Here is a 23660-nt window from a genome sequence, read left to right on the forward strand (position 1 = left end):
CATGACCGTGATGTCATGGCAGGTCCTTCTCGCGCAGGGCCTGTGATGACGTCGCGGTCACATGACCGTGACGTCATGGCAGGTCCTTCTCCCATAACACCGGAACCTGCCGCTTGCATGGAGCGGTCAGCGGAGCGTAGCCAGGAGCGGAAAAGGCGGCGGAAGGTGAGTATATAATGATTTTTTAATTTTTTTTAATTATTTTTAACATTGGATGTTTTTACAATTGACGCTGCATAGGCAGCATCAATAGTAAAAACTTGGTCGTGACTGCGGGGAGTAAGGAGCGGGCGCCGACTGCAGGGGAGTAGGGAGGGACTAATAGGACTGTGGCCGTCGCTGATTGGTCGCGGCAGCCATGACAGGCAGCTGGCGAGACCAAACAGCGACTCGGATTCCATGACAGACAGAGGCCGCGACCAATGAATATCCGTGACAGACAGAAAGACTTCCGTCTGTCTGTCACGGATATTCATTGGTCGCGTCCTCTGTCTGTCATGGAAATCCAAGTCGCTGATTGGTCGTGGCTGTTTTGCCACGACCAATCAGCGACGGGCACAGTCCGGCAGCAACATGGCCGCTCCGTACTCCCCTCCAGTTAGCGCTCACACAGGGTTAATGGCAGCGTTGACCGTGGTGTAACGCACTCGGTTAACGCTGCTATTAACCCTGTGTGACCAACTTTTTACTATTCATGCTGCCTATGCAGCATCAATAGTGAAAAGATTTAATGTTAAAAATAATTAAAAAAATTAAAAATCGTTATATACTCACCGTCTGTCGGCCCCCCGGATCAGGAACCGGCTTTTTCCGCTCCTCGCGATGCCCCGGTGACAGCTCCATTCATTGCGGTCTCTCGAGATCGCTACGTCATCATCTCGCGAGACCGCAATGCACTCTTCAGACCGGAGCGCACGAGGAGCGTCGGTAACCGCTTCAATCCGGGGGCCAACGGAGGGTGAGTATATAACGATTTTTTATTTTAATTATTTTTTTTTTAACAGGGATATGGTGCCCAAATTGCTATATACTGCGTGGGCTGTGCTATATATTGCGTGGCCTGTGTTATACACTGCGTGGCCTGTGTTATATACTGCGTGCAATATACTCCGCGGCCGGCCGCGAACAATCAGCGACAGGCACAGTCCGGCCACTATTTGGCGCGGGATTTCAACCACGCTTCGCTAATTGGTCGTGCCCGGCTGGCCGAATCCTGTGTATCCAATGTATTATTCTAAAATCTTCATAAATAAACTACATACGTATTCTAGAATACCTGATGCGTTAGAATTGGGCTATGACGAATAAAAAGTTTGTGATTTACGGTATTGCATAGCTTTATGCAGAACGTTCAGTCTCAGGCGTTTCTCAGGATACAGCTCATTAAATATTTCACATCATGATGCTTCACAGTATATGAAGAGGGGAGGAGGGAGGGAGCAAGTTTGTGCTGCATCACACCCCAGAAAGAAACTGAAACTGCTAGCAGAGCTAATAACATGAAGAGCATCAGATCAACTAACCTCTCCAAACATGAGCTTTTCAGAGGCAAAGCAAAATAAAACATGGAGCATGCAGAGAAAACATACACTGGAGTATTGATTTATACAGTTTATTTAAAGTTTAGATATGCTTTAAGAGGTACTTGCCTAAGGGTACCGTCACACAGTGCAATTTTGATCGTTACGACGGCACGATTCGTGACGTTCGAGCGATATAGTTACGATATCGCAGTGTCTGACACGCTCCTGCGATATCGTTCAGTTTGACAGGCAGCAGCGATCAGGATCCTGCTGTGCCATCGTTGGTCGGTGCAGAAAGTCCAGAACTTTATTTTAGTCGCTGGACTCCCTGCAGACATCGCTGAATCGGCGTGTGTGACGCCGATTCAGCAATGTCTTCACTGGTAACCAGGGTAAACATCGGGTTACTAAGCGCAGGGCCGCGCTTAGTAACCCGATGTTTACCCTGGTTACCAATGTAAAAGTAAATAAAAAAAAAACTACATACTTACATTCCTGTCACGTTCCTCAGCGTCAGCTTCCCTGCGTCCCCCAGTGTCAGCGCTGGCCGGCCGTAAAGCAAAGCACAGCGGTGACATCACCGCTCTGCTTTCCGGCAAGCGCGCTTACACAGAGCAGGGAAGCTGAGGCTGGGGGACGCGACAGGAATGTAAGTATGTAGTGTTTTCTTTCCTTACTTTTACAATGCTAACCAGGGTAAACATTGGGTTACTAAGCGCGGCCCTGGGGTACACGTGTGTGGGGTCAGGCACGTGCATTTCTGCAGCAAAGCATTTCGAGGCTAAGCATTAAGACGCCACAGTTATTTCAACGGCAGTTAGTCATGGAAGGAGTCAGGACCCCACTCTGTCGCTATCTCTTTTGGGTATGTCTGCTGAGTAAGCACTTCTTATTACTTGGATCTAGCTTTTCTATTAACCCATCTCTTCACCATGTTTACCTATGCCCTTACAGTGTTTGCTCCACTAAAGGTACCGTCACATTAAGCGACGCTGCAGCGATCCAGACAACGATCCCGATCGCTGCAGCGTCGCTGTGTGGTCCTGGAGAGCTGTCACACAGACAGCTCTCCAGCGACCAACGATGCCGGTCCCCTGGTAACCAGGGTAAACATCAGGTTACTAAGCGCAGAGCCGCGCTTAGTAACCCGATGTTTACCCTGGTTACCAGCGTAAACGTAAAAAAAAAAAAACACTACATACTTACCTTCCGCTGTCTGTCCCCCGACGCTGTGCTTCTCTGCACTGACTGTGAGTGCCGGCCGGAAAGCACAGCGGTGACGTCACCGCTCTGCTCTGCTTTCCGGCTGGCTGGCGCTCACAGTGCAGAGAAGCACAGCGCCGGAGGACAGACAGCGGAAGGTAAGTATGTAGTGTTTTTTTTTTTTTTTTTTTTACGTTTACACTGGTAACCAGGGTAAACATCGGGTTACTAAGCGTGGCCCTGCGCTTAGTAACCCGATGTTTACCCTGGTTACCAGTGAAGACATCGCTGAATCGGCGTCACACACGCCGATTCAGCGATGTCTGCAGGGAGTCCAGCGACTAAAATAAAGTTCTGGACTTTCTGCACCGACCAACGATGGCACAGCAGGATCCTGATCGCTGCTGCCTGTCAAACTGAACGATATCGCTATCCAGGATGCTGCAATGTCACCGATCGCTAGCGATATCGTTCAGTGTGAAGGTACCTTAACCTAATAATCATCTCCCCTTCCCTCTTACCTCCCCACCTGTCCTCCTCCGCTGACCTGCTCCTCAACCTCAAATCTTTCCTAAGAAAACATAAAAGAAGTCTGCCACTCTTTCTTCCACCTGCTCTCCCTTTCTCTGCTTTTCCTCACTGCTGGAGACATATCTACCAACCCGGGACCCCCACAGCTCATACCTCCCACTACTACCCCCTCCTATCGCTCCCTATCTAATACATAAAACCCGTACCCCTGACGCCCACCTCCCTGCTCCCTCTCTCTGGAGCACTCTGGAATGCCCGCTCAATCTGCAATAAGCTTCACGAGATTCACAACCTTTTTCTCTCTCGCAATCTTGCCTTCCTTGGCCTCACAGAAACATGGCTAACACCCTCTGACACCGCCTCCCCTGCTGCGCTGTGTTACGGAGGCTTCCACTTCACCCACACCCCTCGACCCGGCAACAAACATGGTGGAGGAGTGGGTCTCCTCCTTTCTCCTAACTGCACCTTTAACCCAATCCCACCTCTACCCTCCCTTATCCTCCCCTCTTTTGAAGTTCATTCTGTCCGCATCTACTCTCCCTCCAACCTCCAAGTGGCCATCATATACCGACCTCCAGGCCCGGCCACTGCCTTTATTGACCAATTCTCCACCTGGCTTCTTCACTTTCTCTCTGCTGACATTCCCACCATCATCATGGGTGACTTCAAAATCCCCATTGATACTCTTCAGTCAACAGCCTCCAAACTTCTGTCCCTTACCTCATCCTTTGGACTTACTCAGTGGTCCTCTGCAGCCACCCACATAGACGGACATACATTAGACCTGGTATTCACCCGTCTCTCTGCTCTCTATCTAACTTCACCACCTCCCCTCTCCCTCTATCCGACCACCATCTGCTCACCTTCTCATCCATGTCCAGCAAAATGCGCACCCCCGCAGAAACCTTGCACACCTAGACACCCACACACTCCCTGACTCTATCCAACCACTGGCATCCATATCCTCATTACACGACAGTGCCACTGCTTTCTACAATGCCACTCTCGCATCAGCTATTGACACAGTTGCTCCTCTCGTCCATGGCAGAGTGCGACGTATCAATAGACAACCTTGGCACAATAACACCACTAAAAAGCTCCGGCAAGTGTCCAGGGTTGCGGAGCGACGTTGGAAGAAAACACACCTGCAAGACGACTTCACTGCATTCAAACAGGCAACACTCGCTTTTAAATCTGCTCTCACCTCTGCTAAACAGGTCTACTTCACAATCCTCGTATCTTCACTATCCTACAACCCCAAACAGTTATTCAAAACCTTTAACTCCCTCCTCCGCTCCCCAGTGCCTCCTCAAACCTCCCTCATCTCTTCTGAGGACTTTGCCACGCACATTAAAAATGAGATCGACCAGACAAGGCAAGTCTTCACTGTTCAACCACCGCAACCCCTTTGTATACCAGACCAATGCCCAAACCCCATAACCTCCCTATCCAACATCACTGAAGGGCGGCTTAATTGTCTCCTCTCCAAATCGCAGCTCACCACCTGTGCGCTCGACCCCATCCCATCCCACCTCCTCCCCAACCTCACCACCACACTTATCCCATCCCTAACCCACCTCTTCAACCTATCACTAACTTCTGGCACCTTCCCTTCTGCTTTCAAACATGCCACAATCACGCCTATCCTTATAAAAAGGCCAACCCTCGATCCAACTGCTATGTTCAGCTATCGCCCAATATCGCTGCTCCCATTTGCTTCCAAACTCCTGGAGCAGCACGTCCACTCTGAACTTTCCTCCCACCTCTCGTCTATCTTGCTCTTTGACAATCTACAATCTGGTTTCCGCCCCCATCACTCAACTGAGACAGCCCTGGCCAAAATCACTAACGACCTACTTACCGCCAAAGCTAATGGACAATACTCTGTACTCCTCCTTCTAGACCTGTCCTCTGCTTTCGACCACTGCCTCTTACTACAGATCCTCTCCTCCTTTGGCATCAAAGACCTCGCCCTATCCTAGATCTCCTCGTACCTTTCCAATCGCAAATTCAGCGTCTCCCACACTACCTCCTCATCCCACCCTCTCTCTGTTGGAGTCCCCCAAGGCTCTGTTCTAGGACCCCTACTCTTCTCAATCTATACACTTGGCTTGGGACAACTCATAAAGTCCCATGGATTCCAGTACCACCTCTATGCTGATGACACTCAGATCTACCTCTCTGGCCCAGACTTCACCGCTCTGCTGTCCAGAATCGCAGAGTGCCTATCAGCCATATCCTCCTTCTTCTCCTCTCGCTTCCTCAAACTCAATGTGGACAAATCTGAACTCATCATCTTTCCTCCATCCCATAGATCTTCCTTACCTGACCTATCTATCGCAATCAACGGCATCATGCTTTCCCCCGTACCGGAAGTCCGCTGCCTCGGAGTAACCTTTGACTCTGCCCTGTCCTTCAAACTGCACATCCACGCTCTTTCCACCTCCTGTCACCTCCAGCTCAAAAATATCTCCAGAATCCGTCTTCCTCAACCGTCAATCTATTTAAAATGCTTGTGCATGCCCTTATCATTTCCCGCCTGGACTACTGCAACATCCTTTTCTGCGGCCTCCCTGCTAACACCCTTGCACCTCTCCAGTCCATTCTTAACTCTGCTGCCCGACTAATTCATCTGTCTCCTCGCTACTCCTCTGCTTCCCCCCTCTGCAAATCTCTTCACTGGCTCCCATTCCCTCAGCGTATCCAGTTCAAATTACTAATGCTGACCTACAAAGCCATCCACAACCTGTCTTCTCCATATATCTCTGAACTAATCTCCCGATATCTTCCCTCACGTAATCTCCGGTCCTCCCAAGACCTCCTTCTCGCCTCCACACTTATTCGCTCCTCATCCAATCGCCTCCAAGACTTCTCCCGAATATCCCCCATCCTCTGGAACTCTCTGCCCCAACACGTCCAACTATCAACCACATTCGGATCCTTTAGACGGAACCTGAAAACCCACCTCTTCAGGAAAGCCTACAGCCTGCACTGACCCCGCTGCCTCCTCCGGAGATACCGCCTCACCAACACAGGAGCTCCTGCAACCCTCAACCTACTGTCTCCTTCCCCATAATCCTGTAGAATGTAAGCCCGCAAGGGCAGGGTCCTCGCCCCTCTGTATCAGTTCGTCATTGTTAGTTTGTTTACTGTAAGTGATATCTGTAACTTGTATGTAACCCCTTCTCATGTAAAGCACCATGGAATCAATGGTGCTATATAAATAATAATAATGATGATTAGAGCAGATATATATAGGACATTTCATAACTTTCCCAAATTCTTATGAAAAGATATTCAGCACATACTGCATTTAAATACTGTACCCAATTTATTATTTTATTCTGACTTTACCAAAATGGACACACTCTGAGGGTATGTGCACACATTCAGGATTTCTTGCAGAAATTTCCTGACAAAAAAACACATTTCTGCCAGAAATCCGCATTCTTTTTTTGTGGTTTTTTTTTCGTGTTTTTTTCCCAATGCATTAAATAGTGGGAACAACACGAAAAATCCGCAAAATTAATGAACATGCTGCTTTTTTTACCGCGATGCGTTTTTTTGCGGAAAAAAACGCATCATGTGCACAAAAATTGCGGTATGCTTCCTAAATGATAGGATGCATATGTATGCATTTTTATCGAGAAAAATCCTGAACGTGTGCACATACCCTGACTCCACAGGCCTGCTAGTATTCACAATGAATGTAAAGAGTAGTTGCACTTCTTCCATTCTGTTATCCTTTGTGGGGTGCCTTTGTCATCACATGGCGCCACATCGGCGTGAGCTCCTCTAGGCTGACTCCTGTTATTACCATTTCCAACCCCTAGATTATCACCATTATCTGGATATGGCCCTCCCAGATCTACACTGCATATAAGTGGTTTTTGAAATTGGGTTTGTAACTTGATGAATGGCATACTACAGTCAAACAAGATATTTGTATTGATATGTGTTTATTTATTGTCGGTCTGTGATAATAGGTTATGAGAATAAGAGGTTAGATTATACTCACCCAGGGGTGGTCCCACTGCGGTCTGGGTCTGATGGGCGTCTGGGTCCGGGGCCTCCCATCTTCTTACGATGACGTCCTCTTCTTGTCTTCACGCTGCGGCTCTGGCGCACTTTATCTCCCTGTTGAGGGCAGAGCAAAGTACTGCAGTGCGCAGGCGCCGGGAAAGGTCACAGAGGCCCAGCGCCTGCACACTGCAATACCCCTCAACAGCGCAGACAAAGTACGCCTGTGCAGCAGCCATGGCAGGGAGAAAAGGAGAGGACGTCATCGTAAGAAGATGGGAGGCCCCGGACCACGACGCCCATCGGATCGGACCGCCCCTGGGTGAGTATAATATACCCTCTTTTTCTCATCTTTCAGGATACGTCGGGGGCTTATCTACAGCATTGCAGAATACTGTAGATAAGCCCCTGATGCTGGTGGGCTTAGCTCACCTTCGATTTTGCGGGTGACGTGTGAGGATGCATGAAATGCTTGGTGTGCTGGTATCTAAAGTTAGGCACTGTACATTACAAGGTGTAAGGCTCTGTGCACACGTATAATGGTCCACTGTGGATTTTTCCGTAGCGGATTTGATAAATCTGCAGGGCAAAAACGCCGCGTTTTTGCTGTAGATTTATCGCGGATTTAACAAGTTTTTCTGCGGATTTCACTGCAGTTTTACAATTGCGGTTTTCTATAGGAGCAGCTGTAAAACCGCTGCGGAATCCGCAGAAAGAAGTGACATGCTGCAGAATGTAAACCGCTGCGTTGCCGCGTGTTGGGTTTTTTCCGCCGCATGTGCACAGCGGTTTTTGTTTCCCATAGTTTTACATTGTAATGTAAACTCATGGGAAACTTCTGGTTTGTTTTTGTTACTTTGCTCTTTGTGACATGTCTATCCTTTTCTAAAAGATTGATGTAAGCTTTGCTATAAGAAAAGTAACTAATAATCTCATAAGTCTGCTCTACTTTTCATTTTAGGCTAAAATTCCCCCATCTAATGATCCGTTTAATGATGAAGAGCGTGAAAGGCTTGAAGTAGAAAGAATGGCAAAAAAATTTGAAGCAAAATATGTAAGTAGTATTTTATTGTATATTGGTGAAGGGGGAAATGTTTACATCTGAAGTTTGTGTGCACTTTGTGGCAGCTGCATTGAATGTTATATATTAATTATGCCAGTCTGTAGGAAGTGAAGAACAGTTCCATTATGGTCTTTCTGACCTTTGAGAATCAGACTGTGTATGGTAAAATTACATTTAATTGATGGTGACCACAGCTATACAATTTCTTAGTTTTGCACTTATCCAGATTTCTAGCAAAACTATCTGGAAGCGTTATTTTCTTTTCCATCTTGAGCATTAAACCAAATAATATCCCCTTCCTGACATTGGCCATAACGGTGTTTCCTACGTCGGATCCCTGTCTTTAATATTGTAGTATTGCTGTATATAATAATCAAAAAATTGTAGGTTTATGTCCCCCTATGGGGATTAATAAAGTAAAAAATGTGAACAATGAAAAAAAACCCTTTAAATTAGTCCCCTTTTCCCTCATTAAAAATAAATATAAACAACACGCTCATGAGGTTGCTGTGTCTGTAAAAGTCACATCTATAAAAATAGAAAATTAATCCATAAGGTGAATAAAATTAAAACTCCAGAATTGTTTTTTTTTTTTTTTTTATGCTACAAGATCACAAACATGCAACAGGAAGTGTTCATAGTGTCATATCTACACCAAAAATGGTATCAATAAAAACGTCAGCTTGCCATGCAAAAAACAAGCCCTTGTACAGTGATAGTTACTGAAATCTCAGAAATTGGCAACACAAGCAAAATTTATACACTTTGTAAAAATGTCATAATCGTACTGGCCTGGAGAATCATCTTGCCAGGTCACTGTTTTTATGGCTTTCATTGTGTGGGGAAAAAAAATCCCAAAAAACAATTGCAGAATGTGGTTTTTTTTCCAGCAAATGTCATTTTTGGGTTTTCAGTACCTTGCATGAAAAATGGATATTGTCATTCAAACCTACAACTAGCCTTAAAAAAAAAAAAAAAGAAAAGAAAAGAAACAAGCCCTCATACAGCTTTATTGACTTATAATAAGTTATGGGTTTTGGAAAAGGGTGTAGAGGGGCGCAAAAACTAAACTGCAAAAATGGAGATTTACCATGTTGTGAAGGGTTTAAAGAGCTAAAATTGTGTGACCATAAAGCTGTAAAAATCATGTATATAGTTACAAAGTTATAGCATTTAGCAGACGCTAACTCAATTAGGACCAAAATATGTTAAACTGAAACTAGTCAAAATAGGACCCTTCACCAGGTCAAGTGGCCCATATTTGTGCTGTACATTTTATTTACTAAAGGGGTGGTCTTCACAGGGTAATAATGCAGCGAAGCCTAAAGACATGCCCACCGGTAATCCTGTAATCCATGCCCCTTATACAGGCCATAAAAATTAGCGCTAAATAGAAGGGCCAATAACTCTTGAACAGTATGGCAGATTTAAATGAAAAAAACGAATACTCAGGAGCGATGGAAATAAAATAAGTGAAAATTGAACACTTTGACCTGGTGACATGTACTCTTTAAATTTCTCAGATTGACAAGTCCCTGTCTACACTACAAAGCTGATGGGTAAACTACTAAAGGCTCCCATACTCATTTCACCTGCTGATTTCGATGGGTTTGGAGAATGGTCTAACGTGTATGGGGTCACTGTCCGACTCAAGGTCAGGAGAGATCTCAGACTGGCCACTGTATTGTTTTCCTTGAGATACGCCACCATACAATGTGTCAGTTGGCAGCTTTCTCCTAGAAAACACGGGAGCACTTGGCCGAGCAAGCATTCCTGTGTATGGGAGTATCGACTGATCAGCCGAAGCATCATTCGGATGACACCCTTCTGATGTATGGCCAGTCTAAGACAAAAAAAGCAGCCATTCATTATGAAGCCTTTAGTTTCGTTATAAGATCTGAAATCTTTTAAGCCCTTTTTTATGGACCATTCAGGGTAAAAGAAATCACTTCCATGTTTTTCAACCCTAGGTCTAAAAAGTCATGTTTTATATATTTTGAAGCTGAAAAAAAAGACAAGAGGATGCAATCACATGGTTAAAGGGACTCTGTCAGCAGAGAATGACCATACAAAGTACCGCCTCTTGGTGCCTCATGGTGTAGCCAGACATTTAATTACTGGTGTTGAGGGCACGTGCTCGGATAAGGTGTTATATGAGCACGCTCGTGTGCTATCATCGTCATGCTCCAATAATGTTTGAGCTTTCATGGCTGCATGTCTCGCGGCTGTCCTGTTGGTTAGGCAATACCAGCATGTGTTGTGGCTGTCGAACATCCATGAGACATGCAGCCGCAGCGATTCGAGCATATCATTCGAGCACACCGAAGATACTCTGTCAGCACGCGAGCATGCTCTGATGACACCATACCCAAGCACATTCGCTCATCACTATTAATTACACCTTAACACCGACTTGTTTTCCCTCAATCTACCTCCCTTTTCTTTGACAGCACTGGCTTTATAGAGCTAGAGAAGGACGGAGTTAGATTGGAAAACAAGTATGCTTATTTAAATGTTTGGCCACGTCATGATGCACCGAGAGCCTGTACTTGGTTTGAACAGTACTGAAGGTGGCAAAACCATGAAGTAACACCTATGAGAAAAAGGCATAAAGAAACAAGCGTGAAACAAACCAGAATATGTTAAACCTTATATTCCTCAGTGTACTCTCTCCCCGTTTACTCTGACAACAGCTTTACATCCCCTTGGTATTCCCTCAAGTAGTTTCATCAGGCATTCATATGGAATGACTTTAACAGTCTTGAAGGAGTTGCCTGATGTACTGAGCACTTGTTGGCTGCTTTACCTTAATTCTGCAGTCCAGCTCAAAGCAACTCGGTTTTTGTTAGAACTCCATGCTTCCCCATGTTGGTCACATAGCCCTTACACAGCCTGCAGGTATGTTTTGGGTCATTGTCTTATTGCAACATACAGTTATGACTGCAAGTGTTGGCACCCTTAAAATTGTTGCAGAAAACAAAATATTTCTCCCAGACAATTATTGCAATTGCTCATGTTTTGCTATACACCTTTTTATTTCCTTTGTCTTGGAACAACACAAAAAAAATAAGGCTGGTTTCACATTTGCGGATGGAGGTGCTGTGGGGGGCCTCAGCAAAATGCAACTCGTTGCGCAGGTTGCCGCACCATCAAATCGACTCATGCGGAGGCATCTGCATACATCGTCATGGCCTGCGTACCTAATGGTAAAGATGGGGTACGCATGCTGACGTAGGCGGAGCTGACCAGATAGAGGTTGCATCGGTGGGCGGAGATTCACAGAGGACGTATGCAGCCCTCCACAGCACCTCCATCTGCAAATGTGAAACCAGCCTTAAAGAGGCAAATTGGACTTAATGTCATACACAAGCAAAAAATGGTCTGCATGTGATTCTTGTTCAAACTCAACTGTGGCAAATAACAGGTGTGAGCAACATGAAAATTGCACCTGAAATGAAATAAAAAGGGGAAAAGTTGACTCCATATTTGCAATATGTGTGCCGCACTAAGCATGGAGAACAGAAAAAGAGAACTGTCTGAGGACTTGCATCAGTGTCAGTGTGAACAATCCGTCGACATTTGAATTAAATGCTATGCTGTGGCAGGAGACCCAGGAGGACCCCACTGATGACAGACAAAAAAAAAATCTACACTGGTTTGCCGAAATGTACATGAGTAAGACCATATCGTTTTGGGAAAGCCTCTTGTGGACATATGAGACCATATGATAGCTGTTTGGTAAAGCACATCATTCTACTGTTTACCATAAACGGGGTGAGGGCTACAAAAAGAACACCGTACCTACAGTCAAATATGGTGGTTGTTTTGCTGTCTCAGCACTGGGTGCCTTGACTGTGTGCAAGGCATCATGAAATCCGAAGATTACTAAAGACTTCTGGGCTGCAAGTAGCACACGGTGCCAGAAAGCTGGGTTTGCATCCTAGGTCATGGGTCTTCCAGCAGGAGAATGACCCCATACAACATACTTCAAGAAACACCCAGAAATGGATGAGACAAAGCACTGGAGAAGTGGCCAGCAATGAGTCTGGATCTAAATCCCTTTGGAAAGATCTTAACCGCTTAATGACAGCCAGTCTTTTTACTGACCTGCGCTATAAGAGAATAGCCTCCCCCTACAGGTGACAGTCCAGCAGCTGTCGGCTGTACACTATAGCTGACAACTTGTTGCATTAGCCACGATCAGTGTTTGCACCATCCAAATCTGTTTAATATCTGCTCTTAATAGTGACTACATCATATCAATGGTTAACAGAGCGTGGCTTCTCCCTCTTTATCCCTATCGGCACCCTGAGATCATGACTGTGTGGTCCTGATGTTTGCCATGGCAACTCACAGCCAAATATCAGCCTTAGGGTATGTGCACACGTTGTGGATTTTGCAGCAGTTTTCCCTGAGTTTACAGTACCATGTAAACCTATGGAAAACAAAATCCGCACTGCACATGCTGAGGAAAAAAACGTGCGGAAACGTATCATTGTTTATTCCGCAGCATGTCAATTCTTTGTGAGGATTCCGCAGCGGTTTACATTTGCTCCATAATAGGAATCCGCGGGTGTAAAACCGCAGGTGGAATCCGCACAAGATCCGCAAACAAATCGCGGTAAATCCGCAGTGCTGGTTACCTGATGATTTACCAAAATCAGTCCGGAAAAATCCGCAGACGCAACGTGTGCACATAGCCTTAGTGTGCCGGCTTTAGTGGCCTGTTCAGAAGTTAACATTTAGGTAGTACAAATACACTTTTTCATTCCTGTCATGTCTCTTTGCATTAATTCCTGAAAAGTACCTGAGGGGTTAATAAACTACATGACAGCAGCTTTCAATATGTCAGGGGGTAACATTTTTAAAATGGTATCCCTTTTGGGGTTTTTCCAATATAATAGGACCCCCAAAGTCACTTCAAACCTGGATAGGTCCCAAAAAATATTTTTTTAAATTTTCCATGGAAAAAGAAAACATTGCTGCTACATTTTACAAATAGTGGCAATTTAAAGCAGACACGAGGGAAATGTTTATTAATGTTTTACTATGGTATGTCAATCTGGATTAAATGGATAATCGTTCAAAGTTTGAAAATTGCATTTTTTTTCACATTTTTGTCAAATTTCTGATATTTTTTTATAAATACAAAAGATATCGACCTAAATTTACCATTATCATAAAGTATAATGTGTCACGAACAAACATTCTGTAAATCAATGGGATATGTTGAAGCGTTCCACCACATAAAGTAACACTGGTCAGATTTTAAAAAATTTGGCCCGGTCACGAAAGGGTTTAAAGGGAATCTGTCACCTCAAATTGGCAGGCTATGTAAATGCCCTGTGTCCGGTCCGATGGGCGGTATTTCGTCTTCTTTCCACCACCCCATCCTTTCCCGCTGTCAGCAATATTTTCGGGAATTTTGAGTAGTCGTCCTTCATAGTTCTCTCGTGTGCAATGCAATCTTGCCTCGCGGACGCGCAGTATGCTTTGCCCGATTGCGGACAAAGCCGAAAAGCATTACTGCGCATGCGCCGGCGCACTATGTCCCGGCACACAGCAAAATCTTTATAAAGTGGTTGTCTGGTCCAAAATAAGTCTGCAGTCACTGTGCATTGCGAGGTTTTGCCTGTTTCTGCGCCAGTAATGGTGGTGATTTATGCGATATGCGTACTCCCGGGCAGACTAGTGGGTGTGGCCTTGCTCTATACACTTGTATAAAGTGAGGTTGGTCAATACAAGTGTATGGATTGATGCTGCGCACACTAGTCTGGTTGTGGCCGGGAGTATGCATATCGCATGAATCACCGCTGTTTCCAGCCCAGAAACAGGTGAATCCTCACAATGCCATGGGGATATTCATAAGTCTGCGGTCACACAGAATGACTGCAGACTTATCGTTTGACTGGGCAACCCTTTTAGGCTATGTGCACACGTTGCAGATTATTTGCGTTTTTCTAGCGTTTTTGCGCTATAAAAACGCTATAAAACCGCAAATAATCTGCATACATTAAGCATCCTATAATTTTTAATGAAATCCGCAATTTCTGTGCACATGATGTGCGTTTTTCTGCTTGAAAAACGCATTGCGGAAAAATAATGAACCTGCTCATTAATTTTGCGTTTTTTTTTTTTCGCGGTTTTCCCACTGTCTAATGCATTGGGAAATGTCTGGAAAAAAAGCGCAAAAACCGCGCAAAAAAACGCATGCGGATTTCATGCGGAAATCTCCCAGAAATGTCCGGATTTTCACAGGAATTTTCTGCATGAATTCCTGAACGTGTGCACATAGCCTTAAAGTCACAGAAATTGAGTGACCTTTTTAAATCAATAAGGGTTGGAGACCATGGACAAAAACTGATAGCCAGACAGTCATGGTAGCTATATAACCTTAAAGCAGGAATACAACAAGGTTTTAATGTTAAAGTTGTCCACTACTTGGACAATTTTTTCTCATACCCCTTGCTTGGCAACGATAAAATAATAAAGCTTATACTGACCTCCCGTGCTTTCGCCATTTCTACGGTGTCTGCATTGGCTCTTATGTGATGTTGAGGTGCGTGACGGCATCACTGTCCCCACCTACTGTCAAATTGATCAGGAAGAGGAAGTCCAAGATCAGCTGCTGCAGCCCGGACTTCCTCTTCATGTTCAATTTGTCCAAAGGCGGGGACTTGAATGGGCACCGGTGTCACAACCGCAGCACAGGAGCCCCGGTGAGAGCGACTGTCGACACTGCGGGAATGGCGCTGGCACAGAAGGCGAGTATAGGTTTTATTTTATGGGGGCCAAACATTTTGAACAAGGGGTTGTCCAAGTAGTGAACAACCCCATTTAAACAACTCTGTCCATGTTAATATAGCAAGGGAATTGCATAAATGGGTGAATAGTTAATTTAGATGTATGCAATGATGCAGGATGTCCATGTGGACCTGTTTCCCAGAAGCATTTTACCTTCTACTGTTTACAACTGAAAGCACTTCAGACTTCTGAGCACGCTCCTTTGTATTACAATGGATAATTGCTGTAGGCGAGCAGACAATCTCCTTACTTTAGTTGTAATAGAGCTCAGCACTGCATGGAGCTGTGTACAAACACCTGATGATTGCAAACTATTCTGAAGGCCAGTGATTCCACCTAAGAACTATTGATGATGCATACGTGCTCATAGGAAGCCATTCCAGATGACAACCTGATGAAGAGAGAATGACAAGGGGGTGTACATTTGTGATCAGAGTGACAGGAGGGCCTTCGAGGAATTGAAGATATCACACGTTCTGGTTTGTTTCACACAGAGTTTGTTTACTCGTGTTTCCATATGTTCCTTTGTAGTTTTGCGGACTTCAGTCTGAATCTGCAGTGTGCACATTCTAATAAGAACAAGAAAGGCCATTGCTTGAACAGGTGTGTCCAAACGTCTGATGTGTACTGTAAGTTCCCCAAGATTTGCTTCAGAAAATATTAGTGTTACAGCAAGACAAAATTAAAACGTTTCTGATTGAAAAAAAATAAATTCTAAGCCTACAATAACCGTGATATTTGCTCTATTGTAGCAGCAATCACAGTAGCTAGTCGTGCTCACTGACTCTTAAGCTGTGCTGCTAAAACAGTAATAATTAGAGATTAGAAAAACTCTTTTCTTTTTTTTTTTTTTTTTTTTTAACAGGGTGTGAAAAGTCACCGCCATCGAAAGGATCGTATGCAGGATCTGATTGACATGGGTTATGGCTATGACGAGACGGATCCTTTTATTGATAACTCTGAGGCAGTAAGTGTAGTTTTCTCAGTTGTAAAGTTGTGGTAAATAGGAAGAAAATAGGTAGATACCCCAGACTAAAATAAATTGGCAGGAACCATTGGCGCCCAACAAAAAAAAAAAAAAGAAATGCCAAATAAGATTGCTAGTTGCCAAATTTAAATGCATATAATAATGTTAACTTACATTTTTTTGAAGTTTTGTTTTTATTGAAATGCCAGAAAGCAGGATATGGATTAAATAATAAATTAACTCAGTCAGACTGCTCACCTCCCTGTTATTCCTGAAATTCTGCCTCAGTAGTCGTGTTGTCATTGCCGAGGACAATGTTTGGCTGCAGCGGTTACCTGGGAGTTGTCAAAACAATATAATTGCGTGACTGAAGCATGATGGAGAAGTTACCTATAATTTTAAAGGGAATCTGTCACCACATTGTCACTGTGTGACCCGACCCAACAGGTGGTCGGTCAAAGGATGGCACAACTCGCAAACAATGGGATGGAAAAGGTGAGAGGAAGGCCGTACCCATAGGGAATGGGGATGGTCACCACCTGAGCTCAAACCTAAGCCTGTCCCTGTACTGACCTAACGCCCTATGTGAGTCCTCTCCCCCCTTCCCCCACCACCGTCAGGATACCTCATCCTTTGTAGTCACCTATTACTGCCATGGCTAGTGCACTGGCCGGCAAGGAGCACCAAAGGGAGAAGGTGAAAAACACCACATTTTAGCTTATGAACAACGCAGCTAAGCTCCACATCACAGATAAAAATGGCAGCTGGACTCCAATCCCCAGACGTGGCTGACACCAGAGAGCTGCTCCTGCTAGGCTGGTTTCCAGAAGGAAACTGGATTACCAACAGTCAGCTGATCCAGGGATTGGGGGGGACCAACATTAATCCCTGATAGTTTGAAATTATTTTCCTTTTGGACTAAGTGGAACCAGAGCTGCCACAAATCCAAAAAATGGATCGTGACAGTACCCCCCTTTCAATGAGGGGCCTCTGGACCCTCAACATCGGACCTCACCAGAAAACGACACATGGTGAGGACGCCTCGATCCACCAGAGTTCTTGTGCAGTCACCTGACCCTCAGGTTTACGGCAAACGCAGCCAGATGGAGGTTGCGATAATGTATGCTCTGGAGGTGCCATAAATCTCCAGAGCGCTGACCTGTGGAATGAGTTATGTATGCGCATTACTGGGGTAACTCCAGCTGTAAAGTCCCCGGGCTGAGAATGGCCGACACCTGATATGGCCCGATCACCCTAGCACACTTCCACCTGATATTTTTGGTGGACACCCACACATACTCGTTCACACAAACGTTCAGGTCCGGACCTGTATTTCCACGCATATGTTTGCCACAAGATGGTGAACTCTTTGAAGAACCGACAATAGAGGCGTCCCCCTGTGTCGCCAATCTCTTACCCCCACTATGCAAAGAGGGAACGACCACCCTCCCCCTAAGAGGACTCTGACATGCAGGGTTTACTTCTGGTGATGGTTGAGTCTTGCCCCTACTCCCTGGCAGCACTTCTGCTTCCCCCACCGGAGAAGAATGTGTAGGTTGCAGATAGACGGACGAGATTGTAGCTCCCAGGCAGCAGTCCTTACACGACTGGTCTCAGCTGTCTACTTCCCTGGACCTCCAATCTAGGACCAGGTTGTGTCTTTTCAACCAAGAGAGGCCTAAAACAATGGGAGTTGGCATGCCCTCCAAGCCGTAGCACAACAGGGATTCTTCATGATCAGTCCCTATACGCAGGTGTATATCCTCTATGACTTGGATCACCCTCCCCTGGCTGAGTGGGACTGAGTCAATGGCCTGAACGCTTAGGGGTCTCGCTAGCATCCTACCCCTCAGACCATGGGTTTGAACAAAGCGAGCATCCACCAATCCCTCCACACGATCAGGGGGACGCGGCTTTTGAGATGGTGATGGTACTTTGGCGCGAGGTGAGCAGACATAAAATGACCAGTCTGCCCCCCGGTGAAAACATGCCCCCATACCATGGCGAACGGCAGGCAACCCCTTTGAGATGACACTCCTCCAACATGCATAGGTTCGTCCTTCTGCACCTGTGTCCTGCTCCCTAGAAAGGGCAACAGGAGGCAGATTTTGTCTGTCTCTCACTGAAGCGTCTATGCATCCGGATAGCAAGGGACATGGTGGCTTCCAACGACCTGGGAGCAACGTACTGCACCAGAGTATCTTGAAGCCTAGGTGACAGACCCTGATAAAAATGGCTCCTAAGGGCAGGGTCATTTCACTGCGTGTCAGTGGCCCACCTCCTAAACTCTGAGCAAAACTCTTCTGACGGCTGTGTCCCCAGTTTGACTTTACGGAGTCAAGACTCAGCCAGGGAGACTCAATCAGGATTCCCATACCCCAGCGGCAATGCTGTGAAAAACTCGTCTACCGACCGTAAAGATTGTGAACCGGTCGGCAGGGAGAAGGCCCAGGATTGGGGATCACCCTTAAGAAGGGAGACTATAATCCCCACACGCTGTTCCTCACTCCCTGAAGAACGAAGGCGAAGCCTGAAATACAGCTTGCAGGCTTTTTTTAAAGACAAACCTATTTCTCCCTCCAGAGAAATGGTCAGGGAGAGATATTTTGGGTTCCGGTTGAGCCTGCAACTGAGTCAAGGCCCAGATCCCCGTCAATTGCTGAAGCTGCTGCGTCACCTGACCCTGCAGCTCTTTAAGCTCATCAGTGAGGGTCTGGATCAGTTGGGGAAAGGCCTGCATTTGAGCTATGGCTCGCCGGAAAAAATGTGACTGTTGGTGATAATGTTACGGTGTGACCTGACCCAACAGGTGGTCAGTCAACGATCGGCACAACTCACAAACAAGGGGATGGAAAAGGTGAGAGGAAAGCCCTACCCGTAGGGAATGGAGGATGGTCACCACCTGAGCTCAAACCTAAGCCTGTCCCTGCACTCTCCTAACGCCCTATCTGGGTCCTTCCCCCTGCCACCCCTGCATACCTCGTCCCTAGTAGTCACCTATTACTGCCCTGGCTAGTGCACTGGCCGGCAGGGAGCACTAGCCTCACCTCTGCAGATAATACACACACGGGGAAGTGACAAACACCAAAGGGACAAGGTGAAAAAAACATCACACTTAGCTTATGAATACCGCAGCTAAGCTCCACACCACCGATAACAACGGCAACTAGACTCCAATCTCCAGACGTGGCCGACACCAGAGAGCTGCTCCTGCTAGGCTGGTCTGCAGAGGGAAAGTGCATCAGGCAACCTTTTAAAGGATGGTGGGAGTGGTCACCACCCGCATCAGCTGACCCAGCAGCACTGCAGTAACACCAGATTGCGGGGGGATGGGACTGACATTAACCCCTGATAGTCCAAAAGGAAAAAAAGTTTTAAACTAAGTGGAACCAGAGCTGCCACAAATCAAAAAAAAAATGGATCGTGACACACATTTGACCTATCTAGATTACAGACAGCTGAGGAGAATGATCCCGGTGTCTCTCATATCAGCTGTGTTGTTGCTGAGAAATCATCTTATCATGGTCTATAAATGACCTCTTCCAGGCTCCGAGGAGGATGATGCATGGAGATAAGTCTGCCTCTAGAGCAGCTTTTACATGAAGGAGGAGTTACCAGTGTGATGGCCACTCTCTGCTCTCCTGACCTCACTGCAGAGCTGTGTGTGGTTATACCTGACACCTCTGCAGACTCCTCTCAGCTTCCAGCTCACAGGCAGACAGAGCCGCAATATTGTTACACTGCAGCAGAGCTCAGACAGAAGCAAAACTATGTTTGCAAGAAGACAAATTTAATGTCTCCTGTTTTGTTTGTTACTTGTCTCATACTAGGAACGCTGCCTTCATGTGAAATCTGCTCTGGAGGCAGAGTTATCTCCAGACACCATCCTCCCTGAACCTGGAAGGGGCCATTTATATAAAGTGATAAGACTATTTATCCACAGCAATACATCTGATATGAGACACACAGGGATTACTCTCCTCAGCAGTTTAGATCTTGTGTGTCCATATTATTGGTTTAGATAGGGCAAATGTGGTGACAGATTCCCTTTAATGTACATCTGACTTTCTGGTTATTTAAAAATAATCTTTGAAACACTTTTTTGTTTCTAAGTAATTTAGAACCACACCCTATAGTCACAATCTGTGTCATAATAAATTACATATCCACCTCCAGAGTACCTGACCACACCAATGTAAGGTACACAGAACTTTCAAGTTCTTCTTCTTTTACAATGATTTACACATCCAGAGTGTGACGCCCCCTCCAAAAAAATATACACCGTGTCATGACCAAACATACACATCCAGACCCCCATAGCATAATCCCTTCCTACGTCCCCTCACCAACTCCCGTAGTAGGGATAGCCAGTGTCCTATCCCTGACAGTAGTGTCATCTGCTGTCTGTGGCTTTCCATGCCCCTCCACATACACGGCTGCTTGTCTGCTGATGTGTACAAAGTCGCAAATGACTATGGAACTTAAACATCTTTTTTTCACCTTTTGCAAATGTTTGTCATTATGGTGACAATTTTAGTCACCATTTGAAGTGGATATATGTAGACCACTATTAGTGATTATGGGAATGTGCTGTAACAATTAAAGGGTATGTACATCATACAAAAAACCAAACCTCGTCTAATTCAGGGTGATGAACTTCCAAACATGAAGATTATTCCGCCATCACATAACGTTTCGACCTGTTGTAGATCTTTATCAATTAAGTACTTGAAAAGACCTACAACAGGTCGAAACGTTATGTGATGGCTGAATAAACTTTCTTTGGAAATATATCACCCTTGATTGGACGCGGTTTGCTTTTTCGTATGCTGTTGATCTTCCAAGTTGGTTCCTTGGAATACTGCCCAAGTATCCGGCTTAGTGAAAGCTGTCAGCCCCCCCCCCCCTTGTTCTTCTGGATATCATTAAAAAATGATCTACCGGTTTAAGGGCATCTGTCAGTAGGATCAACCCTCCTTAGCAGTCAATATGGGCATGGATGTCATAGGAAGCTGAATAAAATGATACCTTGAATTCTGTGACCTGATGGCAGTCTTATCTTCCTGCTCAAAGCCAGAGAAACCAAGGAAAGCGCTGCCCATAGGCCGCCCTGAAGCACCAAACAGTCTGTCTCTATGATGAGGAACATGTTTGTGCTTCGGGGTGGCCTGTGGGAACGTCTTTCCTTGGTTTTCTTTGCTTAGAGAAGGAAGATAAGACTCTGCCTACACTACACACTTCACTGAAAACTTGTAACACTGATTACACAAGAACTAGAAGATGGATTTCTTCACTTCAGGTATTATTTTAATCTGTTTAACAGCACCAACGTGACAATGCTTGTAGTTTACTTAGCAAAATCATTCAGACAAGTTCGCTTTAAGTCTGCTGACTTGTTGCTACTGCTAATACATGTTATGATAGGTCTTAATTTAGCATGTATTCTTACCACTAGCCGCTTATCAAAGCCATGGAATTTACTGCTTTTTATAAAGTTTATAAATCATATGTTCCTGTTATTCAGGCCTTTTACTTTGACCAATAGCACTGCTGCTCAGTGTGATTCTCCTACAGCCCCCAGACATTATGATTTCCCTACAGATCCCCAACACAGTTTGATGGCCACACAGCTCCCCAACATAGTATGATGGCCACACAGCTCCCCGACACAGTATGATGGCCCCACAGCTCCCCAACCCAGTATGATGGCCCCACAGCTCCCCAACACAGTATGATGGCCCCACAGCTCCCCAACACAGTATGGCTACGTTCACATTTGCGTTGTTGGGCGTAGCGTCGGCAACGCAACCAACAACGCTTATACACAACACAGCGTTTTGCGATGCATGTGTTGTCATAAGATAAAAAAGATCCGGAGATTCGGTGCAGGGAAAACGCTACAAGTAGCGTCCCCTGCGCCCTGTCTTGTACGTCAAACTGACGAATGCGTCGTAAAACGTATTACAACGCATACTGGCGCATGTCCATGCGCCCCCCATGTTAAAGATAAGGACGCATGCGTCGGTATCCGTCGCCGACGCTGCACCCAACAACGCAAATGTGAACGTAGGCTAAGATGGTCCCACAGCTCCCCAACACAGTGTGATGGGCCCCACGGCTCCCCAACACAGTGTGATGGCCCCACAGCTCCCCAACACAGTGTGATGGACCCACAGCTCCCCAACACAGTGTGATGGGTCCCACGGCTCCCCAACACAGTGTGATTGCCCCACAGCTCCCCAACACAGTATGATGACCCCCTCCACATACGGTGTTCTTCACAGCCACCCCACACATGGTATGATGGTCTTCACAGCCCCCCCACACTGTATGATCCCCCCAAACACACAGCCTCACACACAAAATAGCCCCGTAGCCCTCCACAGAAAGTATGATGGCCCCCACAGATATTGTGCTGCAGATGTGATATAGTGACGTGTCTGCTGTCACTCGCACACGCTGAATGTTGGAAGAAGCAGCCACCCAGGAGCCCCTCCCCCACTGTTGTTCTCACCGCTATCTATATTTGCACTTCAGCATTTTTTTTATTGTATCCAAATGTGTATGTTTAGTCTGGTTTACAATACTTACAGATTACTGTCTCTTGCGGTTTCCAATGCCGTTTCCACTCTGCCATCATGTGACCTGATGGTCCACAAAGCATCTTTTTGTGTGGACCCGTGTGACTTTCTCAATGTAAGTCTGAGACATAGAACAAGACTAGAAGAGTCTCACACACTTGTATACAGAAGACGTGTGAACCGATAAGTCACAGGTAGTCACATGATCCAAAGTGGCTTTGGAAACAAAGTATCGTTAACAGAGGTTGTTACTAGTGATGAGCGAATATACTCATTACTTGAGATTTCCCGAGCACGATCGGGTGACCTCCGAGTATTTTTTAGTGCTCGGAGATTGTTTTCATCGTGGCAGCTGAATGATTTTCATCTGTTAGCCAGGATAAGTACATGTGGGGATTCTCTAGCAACCAGGCAACCCCCACATGTACTTATGCTGGCTATCGGATGTAAATCATTCAGCTGCGGCATTAGAAACTAAATCTCCGAGCACTAAAAAATACTCTGAGAACACCCGAGCGTGCTCGAGAAATCTCGAGTAAAGAGTATATTCACTCATCACTAGTTGTTGTTGTTGTTGTTGTTGTTATTATTATTATTATTATTATTATTATTATTATTATTATTAAAAATAATAGTAAATAACAATGTTGTGCTCCTTTAATACATTATTCATATATTGTGTTCAAATTTTAGGATGACTTTAATGTTAACTAATTTTTCTATCTCTGAACAAATGTTTTTTTTTTATTTTTTTTATTTAAATCTTTTTCTCAATTTTAGTATGATGAGTTGGTTCCAGCTTCTTTGACTACAAAATATGGTGGGTTTTATATCAACACTGGAACATTGCAGTTTCGTCAAGCTTCAGATTCAGAAAATGAAGATTTTGTTGAAAATAAAAAGCACAAATCAAAAGTGAGTAAATAAGAGCTGCCAACTTTTTTGTGTTATGTAGAGTTGTAGAAGAA

The 23660-nt window shown here is 45.4% G+C and overlaps 1 protein-coding gene across 2 annotated transcripts in view; it reads left to right on the plus strand.

Annotated features, from left to right (window-relative positions):
• UBN2 (ubinuclein 2) overlaps window positions 1-23660 on the plus strand; it is a 155246-nt gene that overhangs the window by 24053 nt on the left and 107533 nt on the right. Inside the window, exons 2-4 of one of the 2 annotated variants that reach the window (XM_069737072.1) lie at window positions 8239-8331; window positions 16010-16111; window positions 23473-23607. In XM_069737072.1, coding sequence (XP_069593173.1) covers window positions 8239-8331; window positions 16010-16111; window positions 23473-23607 — 330 coding nt within the window. The remainder of the gene's footprint in view (window positions 1-8238; window positions 8332-16009; window positions 16112-23472; window positions 23608-23660) is intronic. The other variant, XM_069737073.1, reaches the window with a different exon arrangement.

Source organism: Ranitomeya imitator, chromosome 8, assembly GCF_032444005.1.
Source record: "Ranitomeya imitator isolate aRanImi1 chromosome 8, aRanImi1.pri, whole genome shotgun sequence".
Taxonomy (NCBI): domain Eukaryota; kingdom Metazoa; phylum Chordata; class Amphibia; order Anura; family Dendrobatidae; genus Ranitomeya; species Ranitomeya imitator.